General features: G+C 35.3%; 1 protein-coding gene across 1 annotated transcript in view; it reads right to left on the minus strand.

Annotated features, from left to right (window-relative positions):
- Nucleotides 1–9,902: 9,902 nt before the first annotated feature.
- LOC133615558 (protein tweety homolog 2-like) overlaps nt 9,903–25,482 on the minus strand; it is a 131,644-nt gene continuing 116,064 nt past the window's right edge. Inside the window, exons 9-14 of the mRNA XM_061974236.2 lie at nt 25,192–25,284; nt 23,707–23,799; nt 21,698–21,840; nt 21,387–21,575; nt 16,258–16,336; nt 9,903–10,757 (exon numbers count right to left, since the gene is read on the minus strand). Of these exons, the coding sequence (XP_061830220.1) occupies nt 10,677–10,757; nt 16,258–16,336; nt 21,387–21,575; nt 21,698–21,840; nt 23,707–23,799; nt 25,192–25,284 (678 nt within the window). The 3' untranslated portion in view covers nt 9,903–10,676. The remainder of the gene's footprint in view (nt 10,758–16,257; nt 16,337–21,386; nt 21,576–21,697; nt 21,841–23,706; nt 23,800–25,191; nt 25,285–25,482) is intronic.

Here is a 25,482-nt window from a genome sequence, read left to right on the forward strand (position 1 = left end):
TACCTGCTCATTCAGCCAGGGCTCCGCGTGGCTCGTCCTTCCTGATGCTCATTGCTAACTCCGCAGCCCCGTCTCTTCCTCTGCGTCTCCTCCGGTCTCTCTATGCCACTCGAATCAAACTCAAGGCCCGGGGGCCAAATCCGGCCCGACACGTCATTTCATGTGGCCCGCGAAAACCGGGAAATAATGTGGATACTTCATCTTCCTTACTAAATGTTTTCATTGTTTCAATTTTGACAGAAAACAATGTAAATTTAATATGTTTTAAACTTTGATGTACAGTATATACCGGGGGTCAGCAACCCAGGGCTCTATAGCCGCCCTAGTGGCTACCTGGACCTCTTTCAGAGATGTGTTAAAGTGGAAAATGTTTTAATATATTTTCTGTAGGAGGACAAACATGACACAAACCTTCCTAATTGTTAGAAATCCCACTCTTTATGTTATACATGCTTCACTGATGAGAGTATTTGGCAAGCGTCGTTTTGTCCTACTAATTTCAGCGATCCTTGAACTCACCGTAGTTTGTTTACATGTACAACTTTCTCCGATGCTGCCACAGAAAAGCGTGTTTTATGCCACTCCTTCTTTGTCTCATTTTGTCCACCAAACATTCTATGCTGTGCGTGAATACACACAGGTGAGCTTTGTTGATTTTATTGATTTGCTGGAGTGTTAATCAGGCATATTTGCTCAATCCATGACTGCAAGCTAATCAATGCTAACATGCTATTTAGGCTAGCTGTATGTACATATTGCATCATTATGCCTCATATGTAGGTATTAGAGATGCGCGGATAGGCAATTATTTCATCCGCAACCGCATCACAAAAGTCGTCATCCATCCGCCATCCACCCAACCAATATTTTATCAAAACCACATCCGCCCGCCATCCGCCAGTTGTTATATATCTAATATAGACGATGCAAGGCATTAGTGAGGTTAGAAAGCTTTTGCCTGTTAAAGAAAGGAGACTGATCCAATGCAGCAGAGACATTCAATGCGTGATAATATTATTTATCATTATTATAGTATTGTCATTTCCATTAAGAAAGTGTTGACTATTGTTGCCAATGCCCTCAGATCAGGAGTGTGTTCATCACACTTTGTGTGCACAGTTCCAGCAAGCAGAACGATGCTTTTAAGAAGTTAAAAAAATGTTTTAGAAAGACTAGGCCTATATTTTCGTAAGTAAAATTTTTTTTTAAGAATTTATTTCAATGAATATTAACTTGTTAACGTTATAATGCTCAAATAGGGACGAGGGCGGGGTGCACAGTGAACAATTTCGCAACAAAGATGAACCTTTATTGATTGATCTGCAGCCATGACAAAATATCAGACAATCTCCATTGTCAACGACAAGCAGGAAAATAAAGATAAACACATAGCCTATGTTGTAGGCATCGGCTCATACGTTTTTAAGTTGAAATAAAAAAATAAATAAAAAAATGTGCCTCATAAGCCTTAGGCTGTCAATCACGCGCACAAACTTAAATTATACAATAACATATGTATGTCATCCCTATTTAAACAAAAATAAATTAAATAAATAATAATAATAAATTGCCTGCAACTTATTGGCCAAGGCAAAAATCTGAAGGGGGGAAATCAAACCCATCAGACTGCACTTTATCATCAAACTTGAATTATAACGAAAATAGACGGTCGCGACAAACAAAGCAGGCTAAATATCCTTACATTGTCGCCAATCGGAGATGCGCTTCACTTGAAAGCGAGGCCAAATAATTAACACATAGTAGTATATCTCGAATAGAAAAAAACACAATAAACAATGCAATTGCCTTAATTCCTTTGCATTGTAGTGCGCCCAAACAACACGTAACCATCAAAATTATTCAGCTGACCGAACTCAATATAGGTTAGACATGGGCTTATTTGGTATAGCCTAGGTAACGTAGACTAATTCGTTTAACATATCCAACCGTATGTCTACTTACTTTTTTTTTTGTTAGCACTATGCAGGAATAAAAGGGCATCTACAGTGCCAGGATTCATGCGAGAGCGCCTGGCCTCTAAAATGCGCCCTGCTGCGCTGAAGGAGCGCTCACTTGCGCCACTTGTTGCTGGGACGCATAGGATTCTCTTGGCAAGGTGTTGTAGTCGTGGGAATGATTGTCGTTGTTTCCCCCAAAAGGAAAGTAGATTTTCCTCTGCTGATCCGTCGAGATGCAAGTTTGTAGAGGAATAATCCTCTACTTCATCAACGGGCACAGGTGTATCCTCCTCCCATTCTGTGAAGTCAATCCTTTTCTTTTTCGGTGATGCACCATCAGCTCCACCTAAAGGACCGATAAAATCTATACATTTTTCGTATGTGGGTAACAACATTTAACTATGTATATATATTTCCGAATTGGTTCAACCGCAACCCGCCCGCATCTATTTAAAATCTATTTTTTTCGTCATGTCACCCGTCCGACCCGCGGATTATCCGCGGTTGTGTCCGCAAACCGCGCATCTCTAGTAGGTATAGTTTTAATTTCCTTGACTTATGTCCTCTGTGTGTTTAATGTATATTTGCATGTCTCATGACACATTATCTGCATGTAATATTGGCAGAGGTGGGTAGAGTAGCCAGAAATTGTACTCAAGTAAGAGTACTGTTACTTTAGAGATTTATTACTCAAGTAAAAGTAATGAGTAGTCACCCAAATATTTACTTAAGTAAAAGTAAAAAGTATGTTGTGAAAAAACTACTCAAGTACTGAGTAACTGATGAGTAACATACACACACATATCATATATATATATATATATATATATATATATATATATATATATATATACATATATATATACATATATATATATATATATACATATATATATATATACATATATATATATATACATATATACACATACATTGATATATACAGTATATCATTTATATTTATTTATTTTGCCGTTTTTGTTTACATGTTAAAGGTGTTTTAATGAATATACATGCATGTTTAACACATATAGATTCCTTTCTTTCATGAAGACAAGAATATAAGTTGGTATATTACCTGATTCTGATGACTTGCATTGATTGTAATCAGACAGCAGTGCTTAACGTCCACGTTTTCAAATGCAGGAGAAAAAAAGTTCCTCCTTTCTGTCTAATACCACATGAAAGTGGTTGGTTTTTGGTATCTTATTTGTCCAGCTTCCATATTCGTTTTCACACACTTTACAAGAAATACATTGGCGGCAAATTCCGTAGCTTGCTAGCTTGTTTGCGCTGGCTTTCGGAGACTCTTATTTTGAAAGCGCAGGCGCGATGGAGCGGCACTTTTATTGTGAAGACAGGAACTGTGCAGTCAGTCTTTAGGCTTGTGATGGGATGTACGTTTGAAATAAAAAAGTGTCTTTTTTCCTTCACACTTTTGATTGATTGATTGAAACTTGTATTAGTAGATTGCACAGTACAGTACATATTCCGTACAATTGACCACTAAATGGTAACACCCCAATAAGTTTTTCAACTTGTTTAAGTCAGGTCATGTGACCGCCTGGCTCTGTTTGATTGGTCCAACGTCACCAGTGACTGCATCTGATTGGTGGAACGGAGTCAAACGCCACCAGTGACTGCATTTTATTGGTGGAACGGAGTGAAACGTCACCAGTAAGGCAGGCACTTTGAAGGTCTGTCTGACAGACCAAAACAAACAAAGCGTGCATTAACAGATCGATAAAAATTAGTAGCGAGTAGCGAGCTGAATGTAGATAAAAGTAGCGGAGTAAAAGTAGCGTTTCTTCTCTATAAATATACTCAAGTAAAAGTAAAAGTAAGTTGCATTAAAACTACTCTTAGAAGTACAATTTATCCCAAAAGTTACTCAAGTAGATGTAACGGAGTAAATGTAGCGCGTTACTACCCACCTCTGAATATTGGCTGCATTTCCCATAGTTGTTTGTGTGCCATGTTGTTCCAGACCACAGCAAACGTTACCCAGCTTGCAAAGATTGTAGTAAATCCATTAGAAGAAGACAGCCTGCCGTTTCCTTTCACTTGGACACACATATACAGTATACCTTTGGCCATTCTGAGCCAGTAATTTCCAGGAGTTATCCCACCCTCCATTTTCTGTCATCGAAGATTTGCGTCAGCCTTTGATAGTAGGCTAATATAGACACTTACATCATGTGTTGCCTTCATTATAACACTTATATAAGGCTTTTAATTTTGTGCAGCTCCAGACAGATTTTTTTTTTGTATTTTTGTATTTTTGGTCCAATATGGCTCTTTCAACATTTTTGGGTTGCCGACCCCTGGTCTAGGCTTTGTCGTAATTGCATATCCGACTTTTAAATGTGTGTGTGTGTGTGTGGGCATGGCCAAGGTGATGGGGGGCACGATAATCAGTAAACATTGTGTCGAAAAAAGACAATCTACACTACCGACACAGTCGTGTTTCCTTTATTGTGGAGACAGAAAAGCAAACCCAAATAAACAACCACACTTCAAAAACACATCGTTTTATTTGCTTTAATCAGCTATTCTGTTTCTTCCTTTTAAGCCTGCCAGGTGCTCTTATTTATGTTTTTTTTTTTTTTTTTTGATCATTGTAATTTTTATCTAAACTTTGCCCTTTGGGGCAGTTTGAGCTGCTGTTTTTAAATATGCTTTATAAATACATTTTAGCCTCATTCTTCTTTTCCAAATTTCAAGCAAACCACACATACAAAAGTCTGCTAAACAATAGTTCACTTTAATAGAGAATTTTAAAAAAAGGCATTCAACACATTCTCAAGAGGAGAGGGACATAGAATAATTTTTTTTGTTGCATATTTCAGTGTGATTTTGCTACCCGATTTAATCAGAATCAGAATCAGAAAAACCTTTATTAATCCCAGAGGGGAAATTCAGATTCCCAGCACAATCCCATTCAAGAGCAGACATACTTTACATTTATTTATGTTTTCAGAATGAGATGAAATACAGTTATGACACAAAAAAGAATTGATGGCAGCCCATCATAATCATCATTCTGCAGTGCTTATTCAGTCCAGCAAAATACTGCACATGCAAAATGTGCCAATAAAATTAAACAAGTGAAGAAAAGGTATCATGACTGAATGTTAAAAACATAACCACACAAAAACATCAACGGTGTTATCTTTGGTGGTTCACAGCATTTCTTTCGTTTTGTTTACCTGTGTGATGTTATGCTATTTTTAATACTTTTTATGCTATAATCTGCTGCAAAATTTGCACAATATAATGAGTTCCAATTACACGTGCTGTTTGTGGTTGTAATCATATTGGTTATCTGTAGCGATGGACAACAATAATCTAAAAAAAACAACATTTTTACCATATTAATAATTATTCATTATACAGTCATGATCAAAAGTTTACATCATACTTGCCAACCTTGAGACCTCCGATTTCGGGAGGTGGGGGGTTGGGGGGCGTGGTCGGGGGTGGGACTGGGGCGTGGTTGTGGGCGGGGGCGTGTTTAAGAGGGGAGGTGTATATTGACAGCTAGAATTCACCAAGTCAAGTATTTCATACATATACATATACACATATATATACACACAAATATATATATATATATATATATATATATATATATATATATATATATATATATATATATATATATATATATATATATATACATCCTGAAAATATGCAAACAAAACTGTGTTTAGATAATTGATACTTCAAACTTGCATAAATAAATCTTAAGGAATATAACATAACTTGGCTTCTGAGAGCTTCAAAATGTAATGAATAAAATGCTAATGTTGTTGATAAACAAGCAATTATTTCCATAATTAAATATGGTAATTTTAAATGAATTATTATGATCACTTAAAATTAATTATTTCATATATGTTTATTTTAATGTATAATTATATGGCTGGATGTAATAAGGCGTCAGAAAAAAATAAATAAAAATACAATTAATTTTGATGTTTTTAGCAAAATATAGTAAAAATGTATTTAGTTTTTTTTTAAATAAATTAATAAATATATTTATTTTTAGGTAAGATAACCATATTAATACAATTTATCTCTAGTCTGGATGATTTAGTTCTTGTCACCCTGTTGTCCTCCCGTCATAAAAAAAAAGGCTGTCCTCACTCAGGTCAGCATGGAGCTGGAGGGGGCGTGGCCTCCGGCTCCGGCTGAAAATCGGGAGATTTTCGGGAGAATATTTGTCCCGGGAGGTTTTCGGGAGAGGCGCTGAATTTCGGGAGTCTCCCGGAAAATTCGGGAGGGTTGGCAAGTATGGTTTACATACACTTGTAAAGAACATAATGTCATGGCTGTCTTGAGTTGCCAATCATTTCTACAACTCTTATTTTTTGTGATAGAGTGATTGGAGCACATACTTGTTGGTCACAAAAAAACATTCATGAAGTTTGGTTCTTTTATGAATGTATTACTGAAACTGTGAGCAAATCTGCCGGGTCAAAAGTATACATACAGCAATGTTAATATTTGCTTACATGTCCCTTGGCAAGTTTCACTGCAATAAGGCGCTTTTGGTAGCCAACCACAAGCTTCTGGTTGAATTTTTGACCACTCCTCTTGGCAAAATTGGTGCGGTTCAGCGAAATGTGTTGGTTTTCTGACATGAACTTGTTTCTTCAGCATTGTCCAAAGTCAGGACGTAGGGAAGGCCATTCTAAAACCTTAATTCTAGCCTGATTTAGCCATTCCTTTACCACTTTTGACGTGTGTTTGCGGTCATTGTCCTGTTGGAACACCCAACTGCGCCCAAGACCCAACCTCCAGGCTGATGATTTTAGCTTGTCCTGAAGAATTTGGAGGTAATCCTCCTTTTTCATTGTCATCACATGGACAAAGATAAGACCTTCTGAAAGTTCTGTGGTCAGATGAAACAAAAATTGAGTTGCCACAATACCCAGCAATATTTTCAGAGGAGAAAAAGGTGAGGCCTTTAATCCCAGCAACACCATTCCTCCCGTCAAGCATGGTGGTGGTAGTATTATGCTCTGGGTCTGTTTTGTGGCCAATGGAACTGGTGCTTTACAGAGAATAATTATGTGTACGTTATCACACAACTCGTATCCCTAAAGTTTGTTGCTATTGTGGTCAAGCTGTACTTTTTTCTGTCTGTGCAAGGACCAGACGTGGGTAGTAACGCGCTACATTTACTCCGTTACATCTACTTGAGTAACTTTTGGGATAAATTGTACTTCTAAGAGTAGTTTTAATGCAACTTACTTTTACTTTTACTTGAGTATATTTATAGAGAAGAAACGCTACTTTTACTCCGCTACTTTTATCTACATTCAGCTCGCTACTCGCTACTAATTTTTATCGATCTGTTAATGCACGCTTTGTTTGTTTTGGTCTGTCAGACAGACCTTCATAGTGCCTGCGTTACTGGTGACGTTTGACTCCGTTCCACCAATCAGATGCAGTCACTGGTGACGTTGGACCAATCAAACAGAGCCAGGGGTCACATGACCTGACTTAAACAAGTTGAAAAACTTATTGGGGTGTTACCATTTAGTGGTCAATTGTACGGAATATGTACTGTATTGTGCAATCTACTAATACAAGTTTCAATCAATCAATCAAAAGTGTGAAGGAAAAGAGACACTTTTTTTTATTTCAACCGTACATCCCGTCACAAGCCTAAAGACTGACTGCACAGTTCCTGTCTTCACAATAAAAGTGCCGCTCCATCGCGCCTGCACTTACAAAATAAGAGTCTCCGAAAGCCAGCGCAAACAAGCTAGCAAGCTACGGAATTTGCCGCCAATGTGTTTCTTGTAAAGTGTGTGAAAACGAATATGGAAGCTGGACAAATAAGATACCAAAAACCAACCACTTTCATGTGGTATTAGACAGAAAGGAGGAACTTTTCTTCTCCTCCATTTGAAAACGTGGAGTTATCATCACTACTGTCTGATTACAATCAATGCAAGTCATCAGAATCAGGTAATACACCAACTTATATTCTTGTCTTCACGAAAGAAAGGAATCTATATGTGTTAAACATGCATGTATATTCATTAAAACACCTTTAACATGTGAACAAAAACGGCAAAATAAATAAATATAAATGATATACTGTATATATCAATGTATGTGTGTGTGTATATATATATATATATATATATATATATATATATATATATATATATATATATATATATATATATATATATATATATATATATATATATATATATATACACACACACATACATTGATATATACAGTATATCATTTATATTTATTTATTTATATATATATGTATATATGATGTGTGTGTATGTTACTCATCAGTTACTCAGTACTTGAGTAGTTTTTTCACAACATACTTTTTACTTTTACTCAAGTAAATATTTGGGTGACTACTCATTACTTATACTTGAGTAATAAATCTCTAAAGTAACAGTACTCTTACTTGAGTACAATTTCTGGCTACTCTACCCACCTCTGGCAAGGACAAAACTTGTTATCAGCTACGGCATATGAGGGGTTGCCTCATCGCAGATATTTTGTTTGTCTTAGCCCACTAACAGCCAAGGACTTCAAGGACCTCAACGAAGATAAGACGACAGCACGCAGACGAAGCAGAGACAAAGGCAATCACAAAGCCCCCAGCACATTCCGTCACGTATTGTGCGTACTGGAAGCTGCTTTGCGTGACATGTGTGGCCACTCCTTTTAGATGCGGCCTCAGTGATGTAACCAGGGACCTACCAAATAAATAGAGGAGCACGTGGGACTGTTAGCTCAGAGCGTGGTGAGCATGCAATCCCAAATGTCTCTCCTCATTGAGCCAAATTGAACTTTGTCTCTGCATGCACTGCAAAAACTGAAGTCTAAGTAAGATTAAATATCTCAAATAAGGGTGATATTTGCTTATTTTCTGTCTGATAAGATAATTCTTCTCACTAAGCAGATTTTATGTTAGAGTGTTTTATTTGTTTTAAGGGTTTTGGTCCTATATGATCTCAGTAAGATATTACAGCTTGTTGCTGAGATTTGATGACCTATATTGAGCAAAACATGCTTGAAACTAGAATATCAACTGTTGCAAAGCTGTGTCATCAACACTCACAAGTATAAAACTACTTTTTTTAAGTAATAATTTCTTATTTCAAGCATGAAAAAAAAAATCATGATGCCGAGCGCATATCATTATGTCAAGATAATGGCACTAGTATTTACTTAATTTAAGAATATTTTTCAACATATTGAGCAAAAAGGTCTCTTTTTTTTTCAACCAAGAAAAGTGCACTTGTTATTAGTGAGAATATACTTATTTTGAGGTATTTTTGGGTTCATTGAGGTTAGCTAATTTTACTCGTTTTGGAAAGTCTTGACAAGCCACATTTTCTTGTTCTATTGGCAGATAATTTTGCTTAGTTCAAATAAAATACCCCTATTTTTTTTTTTTATCTTGTTTTTGAACACTGACTTTTTGCAGTGTGATTCCTTGCTTCTTGTCTGTTTAATAGATGTCATCAGTGTTTGAACCTGACAAAATGGGACAATGAAAAAGGAGGATTACCTCCAAATTCTTCAGGACAACCTAAAATCATCAGCCCGGAGGTTGGGTCTTGGGCGCAGTTGGGTGTTCCAACAGGACAATGACCCCAAACACACGTCAAAAGTGGTAAAGGAATGGCTAAATCAGGCTAGAATGAAAGTTTTAAAATGACCTTCCCAAAGTCCTGACTTAAACATGTGGACAATGCTGAAGAAACAAGTCCATGTCAGAAAACGAACACATTTAGCTGAACTGCACCAATTTTGTCAAGAGTGGTCAAAAACTCAAGCAGAAGCTTGTGGATGGCTACCAAAAGCGCCTTATTGCAGTGAAACTCGCCAAGGGACATGTAAGCAAATATTAACATTGCTGTATGTATACTTTTGACCCAGCAGATTTGCTCACATTTTCAGTAGACCCATAATAAATTCATAAAAGAACCAAACTTCATGAAAGTTTTTTGTGACCAACAAGTATGTGCTCCAATCATTCTATCACGAACAAAATAAGAGTTGTAGAAACGATTGGAAACTCAAGACAGCCATGACATTATGTTCTTTACACGTGTATGTAAACTTTTGACCACGACTGTATGCCGGACTGATTATTACTCAAAAATTTAACCATGCAGTCGACCTGGTTATAGGTGGAAAAATGCTTAAAAAAACAGAACAGTTAAAAGGTTTCTCTTATTCACGCATCCATACATCTTACACACACAGACAATAACACACCACTGCACGTGTGTGTGTGTGTGTGTGTGTGCTTGTTTCACCGTCCTTGTGTGGACATACACATGACAAACCACCCTTTCTGTGAGGACCTTTTGACTTGTGAGGACTTGCCTGGTCCTCACAACTACAGAAGTAACATTTTTTTTTTTACTTTGTGTGTTTTGCATTCTGAAGTGAGCCTGCAACTCTCTCCTACCATCTAGTGCTAGATATATTTTTGTCATCATTCTAGCTATAGTGGAAAGGGGGGCCCTCACAACCTACTAACCAAACGTGGGTCCACACAAAGTAGGCAAGACATGTATGTGCATGTGTGTGTGTGTGTGTGTGTGTGTGTGTTACTGAGGTAATTGCCTCCTATGGCACGCCAAGTGCAGGCTCAGCAAATAGGATTAAAAGCACAAAAACGTTCTTCCTACTGTCTTTGTGTCTATGCGACTACACCTGGAAGTCGGTCCCAAAGTGTCTGCTCTGCGCTTCAGTCATAGACAGATAGGTGGTCCTCATACCGGGCGAGTACTGTGTGCACAAACACAAAATACATTTTTAGAGACATTTCATGATATATTACAAAAAAAAAAAAATCATCATATTGGGAGGGTTCAAGCAGGTACAGCAGAAAGGAGCCAATTTGAAGAAGGCCAGAGTTATACTCACATGCTTGCGCCTACATTGCGTCTGTAGGGTCGAAGGTCACACAGCTGAGGCATAGCATGCGCGCGTTTAGGCTTTGAGGGGTGAGGGTTCATGCACTTTGCATTGCGTAATGCAAAAAGGAAGAATGGAAACAGAATGGCAAAAAAAAAAAACTGCAACAGCTTTAAAAGTCTCGAGTTGAAAGAATACAAAATGCAAAGAATAATACAAAAGGGTTAGTTCCATGCAGGATTAATATTGTAAAATTGAAAAAAAACAACAACAGGACAAACAAGCAAAAGAAAAGATATATGTACAGTACAGAGGAACAATGTATAACAATGGCGAGCATAATGTATCCCACCGTGCATCTAAAACAGCGTATGTGTTCCAGTATTAAGCACCCACTCCCAGGGATTACTATTATATTATTAATTACAACTATATTGAGTTTTTCCTTGCCCTGATGTGGGATGTCGTTGTGGCTTGTGCAGCCCTTTGAGAGACTTGTGATTTAGAGTTATATAAATAAACATTGATTGATTGATATATTATTACACTAATTATTCATTAATTACCTGACTTCACTTTCTTACGTGTAAATGTAAATAAATAAATGTACCCACTGGCCGCAACATTACAATTAAATCCAAAGCAATAACTGTATACATATAAATAAAATAATGGGGAAAAAAAGCCTAGTTGTTTAAATTTAGACCATGATTTGTTTGTTTTGGCTGAACATATTTTATAATTGTTGTATCATACCAATCAGAATGTTCTTAATGAATTAAACATTTACAGCACTTTTCATCTTTTATGAATTTTTCAATATATAATATTTAATGAAATTCAATTATATATATATATTTTTTAGCATTATTGTATCTAAACTCATTTATATCATTGAAATGGTTCTATTTATTTTGTATTATTATTTCAGATTGTAAATATTGAAAATGAAAAAAAAAAACATTTAAAGTTCAATAGTTTTAATAGTATTATTACACACGTCTATTGTTGTAGTTGTAGTTTGCAGTGGTGGGTTTTTCTTTTCTTTTTTTTTTCAATATAATTAAATGATATCTCTTTAGCATTATTGCATTTAAACTTATTTATATCATTAAAATGTTACTATTTATTATGTATTTTTATTTCGGTTTTAAATACTGAAAATTAATAACATACATTTAAAGTAAAATAGTGTTATTATTACACATGTGTATTGTTGTAGTTGTAGTTTGTAGTGGTAGTTTGCTTGTTTTGGACTGAACATATTTTAGAACCGTTGTATAAAATGTTTTTTTTTTTAAATAAATATTCTATTTACAGTACATTTCATTCATATATCACTTGTTCAATATATATTATGTAATGGAATTACATTTGTTTTGCCGTATTATTTATTATTTTATTATTATTTATTATTATTATTTATTTCTTACATGTAAATGTACCCACTGGCCACAATATTAGGTACACCAAGACAATTAAATCCAAAGCAATAAGACTACAAATAACTTTATACATATAAATAAAATAATGAAAAAGTTGTTTAAATTTAGACTACGATTTGTGTGTTTTTGTCTGAACATATTTTATAATTGTTGTATCATACCAATCAGAATGTTCTAAATGAATTAAACATTTACAGCACTTTTCATCTTTTATGAGTTTTTCAATATATATTATTTAATGAAATTCAATTATATATATATTTTTTTTAGCATTATTGTATTTAAACTTATTTATATAATTGACATAGTTCTATTTATTTTGTATTTTTATTTCAGATTTTAAATATTGAAAATGAATAACATACATTTAAAGTTAAATAGTTTGAATAGTATTATTACACACGTCTATTGTTGTAGTAGTAGTTTGCAGTGGTGGTTTGAATCTATTTAATAACTGTCGTATAAAATGTTTTGTTTAATACATATTATATTTACAGTACATGTCATGCATATATCACTTGTTCAATATATATCATGTAATGGAATTACATTTTTTTAAGCCTAATTATTTATTATTTTATTATTATTTATTATTATTATTTATTTCTTACATGTAAATGTACCCACTGGCCACAATATTAGGTACACCAAGACAATTAAATCCAAAGCAATAAGACTACAAATAACTTTATACTTATAAATAAAATAATGGAAAAAAAAAAAGCCTAGTTGTTTAAATTTAGACTATGATTTGTTTGTTTTTGTCTGAACATATTTTATAATTGTTGTATCACACCAATCAGAATGTTCTTAATGAATTAAACATTTACAGCACTTTTCATCTTTTATGATTTTTTCAATATATATTATTTAATGAAATTCAATTATATATATATTTTTTAGCATTATTGTATTTAAACCTATTTATATCATTGAAATGGTACTATTTATTTTGTATTTTTATTTCAGATTGTAAATATTGAAAATGAAAAAAAAAACATTTAAAGTTAAATAGTTTTAATAGTATTATTACACACGTCTATTGTTGTAGTTGTAGTTTGCAGTGGTGGTTTGAATCTATTTCATAACTGTCGTATAAAATGTCTTATTGAATACATATTATATTTACAGTACATGTCATTCATATATCACTTGTTCAATATATATTATGTAATGGAATAAAAAATTTTTTTAGCCTTATTATTTATCATTTTATTATTATTATGTATTTCTTACATGTAAATGTACCCACTGGCCACAATATTAGGTACACCAAGACAATTAAATCCAAAGCAATAAGACTACAAATACCTTTATACTTATAAATAAGATAATGAAAAAAAAAAGCCTAGTTGTTTAAATTTAGACTACGATTTGTTTGTTTTTGTCTGAACATATTTTATAATTGTTGTATCACACCAATCAGAATGTTCTTAATGAATTAAACATTTACAGCACTTTTCATCTTTTATGAGTTTTTCAATATATATTATTTAATGAAATTCAATTATATATATTTTTTAGCATTATTGTATTTGGACGTATATATATCATTGAAATGGTACTATTTATTTTGAATTTTTATTTCGGATTTTAAATATTGAAAATGAAAAACATACATTTAAAGTGAAATAGTTTTAATAGTATTATTACACACGTCTATTGTTGTAGTTGTAGTTTGCAGTGGTGGTTTGAATCTATTTTATAACTGTTGTATAAAATGTTTTGTTTAATACATATTATATTTACAGTACATGTCATTCATATATCACTTGTTCAATATATATTATGTAATTGAATTAAATTTTTTTTAATCCTTATTATTTATTATTGTATTATTATTTATTATTATTATTTATTTATTACATGTAAATGTACCCACTGGCCACAATATTAGGTACACCAAGACAATTAAATCCAAAGCAATAATACTACAAATACCTTTATACTTATAAATAAAATAATGAAAAAAAAGCCTAGTTGTTTAAATTTAGACTACGATTTGTTTGTTTTTGTCTGAACATATTTTATAATTGTTGCATCATACCAATCAAAATGTTTTTAATGAATTAAACATTTACAGTACATGCCATTTATATAGCACTTTTCATCTTTTATACATTTTTTCAACATAATTTAATTATATATTTTTTAGCATTATTGTATTTAAACTTATTTATGTCATTCAAATGTTACTATTTATTATGTATTTTTATTTGGTATTTTAAATATTGAAAATGAATAACGTACATTTAAAGTAAAATAGATTTTATTATTACACACGTGTATTGTTGTGGTTGTAGTTTGTAGTGGTGGTTTGTTTGTTTTGGACTGAACATATTTTATAACCGTCGCATAAAATGTTTTTTTTTAAATAAATATTATATGTACAGTACATGTCATTCATATATCACTTGTTCAATATATATTATGTAATGAAATTACATTACTTTTTTTAAGCATTATTATTTAATTATTATTTAATTATTCTGTATTTCTTACATGTAAATGTACCCACTGGCCACGACATTAGGTACACCGAGACAATTAAATCCAAAGCAATAAGACTACAAATACCTTTATACTTATAAATAAAATAATGAAAAAAAAAGCCTAGTTGTTTAAATTTAGACTACGATTTGTTTGTTTTTGTCTGAACACGTTTTATAATTGTTGCATCATACCAATCAACATGATTGTAATTAATTAAAAATTTACAGTACACATCATTTATATAGCACTTTTCACCTTTTATTAATTTTAATAATTTTTTTAAATATATATTTTTTAGCATTATTGTATTTAAACTTATTTATATCATTGTAATGGTACTAGTTATGTATTTTTATTTCGGATTTTAAATATTGAAAATGAATAACATACATTTAAAGTAAAATAGAGTTATTATTACACACGTGTATTTGACTGACCATATTTTATAACTGTCGTATATTTAATAAAAAAAAAAATGTTTACAGTACATGTCATTCACTTGTTCAATATATATTATTTTATGGAATTACATTACAATTTTTAGCATTATTGTATTTATACTTATTTATATAATTAAATTATTATTATTTATTATGGATTTTTAGTATGGATTTTAAATATTGAAATTGAATACCATAGAATTATTAAAATAAAACAGTGCTATTATTGCACAAGTAAATTAATATGTTTTTAGTTTGCATTGCCTTACAACTAATAGAGCTGTTCCTAAAATTTAGTAATAATACAAGGTTCCTCCGGTAGGATACAATTATGCAAATATCTTTCCCAGCACATACAATACAGCACATTGTTATTCCACACAGATAAGGCCTATTATTCCTGGATGTGAATGAGGAGCTTTGGCCGCCTCTCATGTTCCAATGTATCTCACAGAGACAATATCCATTTTTTTTTTAAACAGTGGTCCACATTGTCTCTTCTATACACTTTCCTCCTCCTCCAGTCATTTAAATTCTGTCAATGTAGTAATGCAGTCTTTGCCCACACAGTCCGACAGAAGCTTCATTATAGAGAGAGGGCACTTAAAGGAGAAAAAAGTGAGGATTTACTAGAGTTGTCTGTTATTTAGCCGTGTGGGGGGGGATACATGACAGGCGTCTTGATTACCAGATGAGTATGTGATACTGGGAAGAAACAATGCAAACTTTGATGCAGCTGGTGTAATTAATTGCATTGGTGCAAAAAAGGCAATTTGAACCACTGGTGAAAATTAGAGCGTGCGTGTAATTTAACAAATGCCCTGCAGAGGGCAGTGTTCCACTACTTGCACAGCTACTTAACCCTTCCTGTGTGAGGGTTGTGTGCAGCACTGTGTGCAACATGGGGGTGGTTTTTTGTGTGTGAAATAAGCAAGGTCAGGTGTGTTGTCGTGGTCACACTTGAGACACCAGGGCCGTGTAGGGCCAACGCACCGAGGGCGGTGGGGATCCTCTCCCGATCAACGGAACATTCTCGTAGCGAGGGCTCCCTCCAAACAGCATGGACTGATTCCTAGGACATAAAAGGGGAGAGGAAAGTAGGTAGTGAGATCGAACAAAGATATACCAAACACATTGTGTTTTGGTATATTTGTGTTTTTTTTGTTTTTTTTTAAGATATATGCATACTAGTTTTAGCTATTTTGCTGTTCTAGTTTTTATTAGGGCCTGCATGGCCCATTATATAAGGACTCCCAAAGGGAGTCCTTATGCACATAAGGACCTATTGAATTTGTAAGGTTGTATTCTTTATTCTTTCGCCGCCACATTAAACTGTAATTTGACCCACTTAACATGCTTCAAAACTCACCATATTTGACCCACACGTCAGGACCTGCGAAAATTGCCTTTTTAAAAAAAAAAACGAACCACAAAACTCAAAATTGCGCTCTAGCGCCCCCTAGGAAAAAAAAAAAAAAACTAGACTGCCTGTAACTCCCACTAGGAAAGTCGGAGAGACATGAAACAAAAACCTCTATGTAGGTCTGACTTAGACCTACATTTCATAATAGTACATTCTTGGGCTAAAATCAACAGGAAGTTGGCAATTCCCCCTTCAAGACAAAAAAGTACTAAAAACAGTCACTTTTGCCTCTTTGAGCTGTAATTTGACCCCCTTAACATGCTTCAATACTCACCAAACTGAACGCATACATCAGGACTGGCAAAAATTGTGATCTAATAAAAAAACCTAACCCCAAATCTCAAAATTGTGCTCTAGCGCAATGTTTTAATAAAACGCACAAAAAACTGCTCCTCGGATGAAAAAACTGACAAAACTGCCTGTAACTCCCACTGGGAAGGTCGGAGAGACATGAAACAAAAACCTCTATGTAGGTCTCACTTAGACCTACATTTCATAAATTGACAACCCCCAGCAAAAATCAACAGGAAGTTTGCTACTCCCCCTTCAAAACAAATTTTTTGTAAAAACCGGTCACCTTCCTTCAAAAACTATCTCCTCTGAGCGCGTTTGTCATTTCGGCTTCAAACTAACACATGAGAGAGATTAAACCCTTGTGTATAAAATAACAGAACAGCGTTTTAATACCTGCTCCGGTTTTGATTTTATGACCCTTCAAAGACCCGCTGCGCTGATGCTGCTGCGCTGCTGTTTTTTTAAGATGGCTGCTTAAAAGCAGAAAGCACTAGCGTGCCTACACAATGCAGACAAGGTAGGTACACTAGACAAAAGTATTGGGACACTTATGACTACCACCGGACAAAAGTATTGGGACACTTAGGCCGAAAACTGGACAAAAGTATTGGGACACTTAGGCCGAAAACTGGACAAAAGTATTGGGACACTTGGGACTACAACTTGACAAAAGTATTGGGACACTTAGGACTACAACTTGCCAAAAGTATTGGGACACTTGGGACTAAAACTGGACAAAAGTATTGGGACACTTAGGACTAGCACCTGCCAAATACGCGGGCCCGACCAACGCTGCTTGCAGCTTTAATTTTTATTTATTTTTTATATATATATATATTTTTTAAATTTAATTAAATTAAATTAAATTACATTTTTTTAATACACTGTAGCACTTTGAGGTTGTTTACTCAATGTAAAGTGCTTTTTACAAATAAAATCTATTATTATTAATATTGTTGTACGCACTAAAAAAAATGTTGGGTTAAAAAAAATAACCCAATTTTAACTGGTTCAGAAAAGGGCGAACCCCTCATTTGAGTTATTTTAACTCAATTGTTCAACCCAACTTTTGCATTGTCTTACACTATATTGCCAAAAAGTAATTGGCCACTGTCGGAGGCAGATATTTACATATATCCATACTTTTTATTTCATAATCATATTACAAAACAGCTAGTGTTTTTCTTCCAATTGTGGTCTTTTGGTTGTCTGCAAATACTGTGTGCTAAACCTTGAGTGAGGAATGTAAGAAAGAGAGATACTCCTTTCTCTTATCTAGCCTTATGTCCAGGTGCGGAGGACAATGGGCATGTGTTTTGGCTGGAGGGACATGACTGCGAGGGTGGGAGGGAGAGAGACTTGATAGGGGAGAGGGTTTTTCATGGGAGGGGGGGAGACCATCTTAGCGGCGCGATTGAATGTTCTATGCTGGACTGGTCTCAGTATATTTACAAAGCTTTGCAAATATATTACAAAATACCTATTCTGTCTCTGGTGGTTTTTCTACTCAGCTTTAAGTGTCGTAAAGAGCTTGGGAGCGACTTGCGACTTGAATTCCCTGGGAGGAACAACTGGTCCAAACGCAACACCACCCATCCAAATGATGAGAACCAGGTGTCTTAATCACTTAGCCCGGCCACAGGTGTTTAAAATTAAGCACTTAGGCATGGAGACTGTTTCTACAAACATTTGTGAACGAATGGGCCGCTCTCAGTGATTTCCAGCGTGGAACTGTCACAGGATGCCACCTGTGCAATAAATCCAGTCGTGAAATTTCCTCGCTTCTAAATATTCCAAAGTCAACTGTCGGCTTTATTAGGAGAAAATGGAAGAGTTTGGGAACAACAGCAACTCAGCCACGAAGTAAACTGACAGAGAGGGGTCAGCGGGTGCTGAAGCGCGTAGTGCAAAGAGGTCGCCGACTTTCTGCATAGTCAGTTGGTCCAAACGTCATATGACCTTCCAATTAGCCCACGTACAGTACGCAGAGAGCTTCATGGAATGGGTTTCCATGGCCGAGCAGCTGCATCTAAACCATACATCACCAAGTCCAATGCAAAGCGTGGAATGCAGTGGTGTAAAGCACGTCGCCACTGGACTCTAGAGCACTGGAGACGCCTTCTCTGGAGTGATGAATCACACCTTTTCCATCTGGCAATTTGATGGACGAGTCTGGATTTGGATGTTGCCAGGAGGACGATACATTTCGGACTATATTGTGCCGAGTGTGAAATTTGGTGGAGGAGGGATTATGGTGTGGGGTTGTTTTTCAGGAGTTGGGCTTGGCCTTTAAGTTCCAGTGAAAGGAACTTTGAATGTTCCAGGATACCAAAACATTTTGGACAATTCCATGCTCTCAACCTTGTGGGAACAGTTTGGAGCGGGCCCCTTCCTCTTCCAACATGACTGTGCACCAGTGCACAAAGCAAAGTCCATAAGGACATGGATGACAGAGTCTGGTGTGGATGAACTTGACTGGCCTGCACAGAGTCCTGACCTGAACCCGATAGAACACCTTTGGGATGAATTAGAGCGGAGACTGAGAGCCAGGCCTTCTCCACCAACATCATCAATGCGCTTTTGGAACAATGGTCGAAAATTCCAACAAACACACTCCGCAACCTTGTGGACAGCCTTCCCAGAAGAGTTGAAGCTGTAATAGCTGCAAAAGGTGGACCCACATCATATTGAACCATATGGGTTAGGAATGGGATGGCACTTCAAGTTCATATGTGAGTCAAGGCAGGTGGCCAAATACTTTTGGGAATATCGTGTTTTTAACCCAAAAGTTGAGTTATGCTAACTCATGTTGGTTGATTCATAACCCATGAATTTTTTTTTTAATTGTAATTTTGAAGAATTTATCTAAATGTACATGAACTATTTCTGTTCAAAATTGTTTGAAATGTCAAATGTTTAAATATTAACTGTCAGTTTACTGTACTGTGCCAACTGTACTACTATATGAGTACATATTTTCTATTGTTTCATTGAAAATAAAACATCAAAGTCCATTTGGCTGTCATCTGTTTTAATTATGAGACACAATTGTGTCAAAGTCATGATTTTTTTTGGTTCATGCTTGAAATAAGAAATTATTACTTTAAAAAAGCAGTTTTATACTTGTGAGTGTTGATGACACAGCTTTGCAACAGTTGATATTCTAGTTTCAAGCATGTTTTACTCAATATAGGTCATCAAATCTCAGCAACAAGTTGTAATATCTTACTGAGATCATTCAGGACCAAAACCCTTAAAACAAGTAAAACACTAACATAAAATCTGCTTAATGAGAAGAATTATCTTAATAGACCAGTGGTTCTTAACCTGGGTTCGATGGAACCCTAGGGGTTCGGTGAGTCGACCTCAGGGGTTCGGCGGAGGTCAAAACACACCCGACTCATCGTGTAAATACAAACTTCTCCCTATCGGCGTATTACGGATACGGCAACAGCAGAAGTCAGACTGATTTGCAGGTGTGTAATTTGTTGTGAGTTTATGCACTGTGTTGGTTTTGTTCTTTGAACAAGGTGATGTTCATGCACGGTTCATTTTGTGCACCAGTAATAAAACATGGTAACACTTTAGTATGGGGAACATATTCACCATTAATTAGTTGCTTATTAACATGTAAATTAGTAACATATTGGCTCTTAACTAATCATTATTAAGTACTTATTAATGCCTTATTATGCCATGGCCTCATTATAACCCTTACCCTCTAACCCTGACCCTAACCCTAACAAAATAACTCTAAATTAAGTCTTTATTACTTAGAATATGTTCCCCTAGTGTCCAAATAACTCTAAATTAAGTCGTTGTTACTTAGAATATGTTCCCCATACTAAAGTGTTACCAAAAACATATAACTTTGTCTTGAATTTGAAAAAAAAATAAACATTTTATTTTTCTCTAAAGAAGGGTTGGGTGAATGCGCATATGAAACTGGTGGGGTTCGGTACCTCCAACAAGGTTAAGAACCACTGTATTTAGACAGAAAATAAGCAAATATCACCCTTATTTGAGATATTTAATCTTACTTAGATTTCAGTTTTGCAGTGCAAGATAATGCACTAGCATTTACTTAGTTTAAGAATATTTTTCAACATATTGAGCAAAAAGGTCTATTTTTTTTTTCTACCAAGAAATATGCACTTATTAGTGAAAATATACTTATTTTAAGGTATTTTTGGGTAAGCTAATTTTACTTGTTTTGGTTCTACTGGCAGATAATTTTGCTTAGTTCAAATAAAATACCCCTCATTTTTGTATTTTTTTCCCTTGTTTTTGAACACTGACTTTTTGCAGTGTACTCCAAAGTGGAGTGTTTTGTTATTATTGGAATTCTGTCTGTACAAATGAATGAATTGTAAATAAAAAAATGGACAGCTGGTGATAGCCTTACATGTATTCTGGTTGAGGCAACACGTTGGCTGCAGACTGAGGAGGAGGAGGATGGAGGCTGGCCTGGCTGTCAACACTGCTGGCGTAGCTGCAGAAACTGTGGATGTTGGACCTTCTCGGGTTGTCGGACATGCGTCGCGCTTGAGGGTTGAAGGGGTCCTCTTCATCGATGTCGTCGTACTCTTTGTCTCTGCATGGCAATCACAGACGGCGGAGTGAGCGGGGGGGGGGGAAGTGCACGTGCGAGCACTTGTGCAGCGGTGCATTGTGGGTAGCAGTAGTAATGAGATAAGGGGGTCGCCCCGCGCCGACCTGCTGCCCATTAGTGTCCACACTCGGAAAATAGCACACAGCATGACGGAGAGTGCACACGCGGCCAGCAGAGAGAACAAAGCCAGGTAGAGGAGACCTTCTACGCCATCATAGCACACACCCATTAGGGCGTCCAGATAGTCCTGCAAATACACGCAAACGTACAAACAAATATTATTATGGTAATCAATTTGAATAATTAAAGGGGCTGTTTGCGACCTTTAGGCGGATGCCAAGAGGGCGCAAACTTTCCAAAGTACTTTAAGTAGAGATGTCCGATAATGGCTTTTTGCCGTATTGTCCAACTCTTAATTACCGATTCCGATATCAACCGATACCGATATATACAGTCGTGGAATTAACACGTTATTATGCCTAATTTGATGCATTAAACAATGTAAAAAGGTTTTCCAAAATAAATTGGGGGTTAAATCATTGAAATTATTCCCGAGCGCGGCCACCGCTGCTGCTCACTGCTCCCCTCCCCTCCCAGGTGGTGGAACAAGGGGATGGGCCAAATGCAGAGAGTAATTTCACCACACCTGGTGTGTGCGTGACTATCAGTGGTACTTTGACTTTAACTTATATACACATATATACTGTTTATATGCAGGATACATATACTGTGTATATATATATATATTAAAAATGTACATTAAAACTCGAAATGTATACAATGTAAAATGTTATACATATTCAATTGCATTATATTTATATGTATATAGTTTATATACTGTATATAAACATACATATATACAGTACATACATATATACTGTATATTTATATATATATATATATATATATATATATATATATATATATATATATATACTGTATATTTAAAGTATATACATATAAATATAATAGAATTTAAGATGAATGGCTACACAGTATATGTATTCTGCATATATACAATATATACATGTGTATGTATATATATATATATATATATATATATATATATACAGTATATATATATATATAAATGTACAGTATATATATATATATATATATATATATATATATATATATATATATATATATATATATATATATATATATATATACATACATATATATATATATATATATATATATATATATATATATATATACACACACATATATACTGTATATATATAGGATACATATAATGAGTATATATGTATGTAAATAAAATGTAAATTAAAACTTGTAATTTATACAATGTAAATTGTTGTACGTATTATGTATAGATAAGTAATACATACATTTTAGGAATGTTAGCCATTCATCTTAAATTGCATTATATTTATATGTATATACTTTATACTAACTATATACTATATATGCAGTGTATATATACAGTGTATATATATACAGTATATACTGTGTATATATGTATAACATTTACATTAAAACTCATAATTAATACAATGTAAAATGTTGTACGTATTTTGAATAAATAAATAATACATACATTTTAGTGTTAGTCATTTATCTTAAATTGCATTTAAATGTATATATAAATATATATAAACATACATATATTTGATTGAAATTATATAATTAAATAAGTAATTGCAGCAAACACTATGCAAATACAATAGCAAAAACCCAAACTGCAATAATGGCAAAACAAATAGTTTCCATTACTAAAAAAATTCAACACAAACTCAAAATCTTAGATGAACAGATAACATCCATTCATTCCTGAATGGGCTTCATTTCTGAACACCGTGACATAAATTTGGCCAGATTAGGTCCATCTAAGGGCCATAAAGCACAACGTGATTATTTTACTTCACGGCCTTATCAGGCAAAACAACTTTGGACGGCAACAACTGGGAGAAGATTTAGAACGCGATGAGAGTGACTAGAAAACGAGACAATTACACTGGTAATTTGGGAGGATTTGCTGCGTGTACACAAACAGCGTGCACTATTACTGGAAGGCATTTAACGAGGAGCAGTTAATTCGGCCGGAAAAACCCTTTGATAGTCGCAGTTAAAGCCCTTCAAAACTCACCTTGTGCAGGCCGTGACAATCGAGCAAGGCTGTCAACTGGTGGAGATTAAACTCGCTGGTGTTCAACAGGCGCTGGATGCCTAAAAGGTCCCTCTGTGGGGAAAGGTCAGGGAGATAATGTACAGTATTGTGCAACAAGTCCTAAACCGACGCTGACTACGTTGTTCAGTCTTATCGACAGCTTGTCCACACAATTCGTTAAAGGGGAACATTATCACCAGACCTATGTAAGCCTCAATATATACCTTGATGTTGCAGAAAAAAGACCACATATTTTTTTAACCGATTTCCGGACTCTAAATGGGTGAATTTTGGCGAATTAAACGCCTTTCTAACAACGTGACGTCACATCGGGAAGCAATCCGCCATTTTCTCAAACACCGAGTCAAATCAGCTCTGTTATTTTCCGTTTTTTCGACTGTTTTCCGTACCTTGGAGACATCATGCCTCGTCGGTGTGTTGTCGGAGGGTGTAACAACACGAACAGGGACGGATTCAAGTTGCACCAGTGGCCCAAAGATGCGAAAGTGGCAAGAAATTGGACGTTTGTTCCGCACACTTTACAGACGAAAGCTATGCTACGACAGAGATGGCAAGAATGTGTGGACATCCTGCGACACTCAAAGCAGATGCATTTCCAACGATAAAGTCAAAGAAATCTGCCGCCAGACCCCCATTGAATCTGCCGGAGTGTGTGAGCAATTCAGGGACAAAGGACCTCGGTAGCACGGCAAGCTATGTTCCAGTTTGTTCCACCGAAGATGATCAAGAGAAGAATATCGACCCTAGCTTCCCTGGCCTGCTGACATCAACTCCAAAACTGGACAGATCAGCTTTCAGGAAAAGAGCGCAGATGAGGGTATGTCTACAGAATATATTAATTGATGAAAATTGGGCTGTCTGCACTCTCAAAGTGCATGTTGTTGCCAAATGTATTTCATATGCTGTAAACCTAGTTCATAGTTGTTAGTTTCCTTTAATGCCAAACAAACACATACCAATCGTTGGTTAGAAGGCGATCGCCGAATTCGTCCTCGCTTTCTCCCGTGTCGTTTTCGTCGGTTTCGCTTGCATACGGTTCAAACAGATATGGCTCAATAGCTTCAGTTTCTTCTTCAATTTCGTTTTCGCTACCTGCCTCCACACTACAACCATCCGTTTCAATACATGCGTAATCTGTTGAATCGCTTAAGCCGCTGAAACCCGAGTCTGAATCCGAGCTAATGTCGCTATAGCTTGCTGTTTTATGCGCCATGTTTGTTAGTGTTGGCTTCACTATGTGACGTCACAGGAAAAATGGACGGGTGTATATAACGATGGTTAAAATCAGGCACTTTGAAGCTTTTTTTAGGGATATTGCGTGATGGGTAAAATTTTGAAAAAAACTTCGAAAAATATAATAAGCCACTGGGAACTGATTTTTAATGGTTTTAACCATTCTGAAATTGTCATAATGTTCCCCTTTAAAAAAGCGACTTGCTCTACCTGGGCGGTGGGGAAGACCGGCACTGAGAACTGCAGCAGTCCCTGGATCTGGATCTGCATGGTGGTCACGGAGCGCTGGCAGATTGTCAAAGACTGACACACACACACACACACACACACACACACACACACACACACACACACACACACACACACACACACACACACACACACACACGTGAAAAAACAAAAGAGGATCATATTAAAGGATGCCATCAAAAACAATTAAGCAAGACTAAATAATGCGCTTAAAGTGACGGTAACTTCCAGACGGATTAGGCCTACGGCAAA

This window comes from Nerophis lumbriciformis, linkage group LG22 (genome assembly GCF_033978685.3).
Source record: "Nerophis lumbriciformis linkage group LG22, RoL_Nlum_v2.1, whole genome shotgun sequence".
In the NCBI taxonomy this organism is placed as follows: domain Eukaryota; kingdom Metazoa; phylum Chordata; class Actinopteri; order Syngnathiformes; family Syngnathidae; genus Nerophis; species Nerophis lumbriciformis.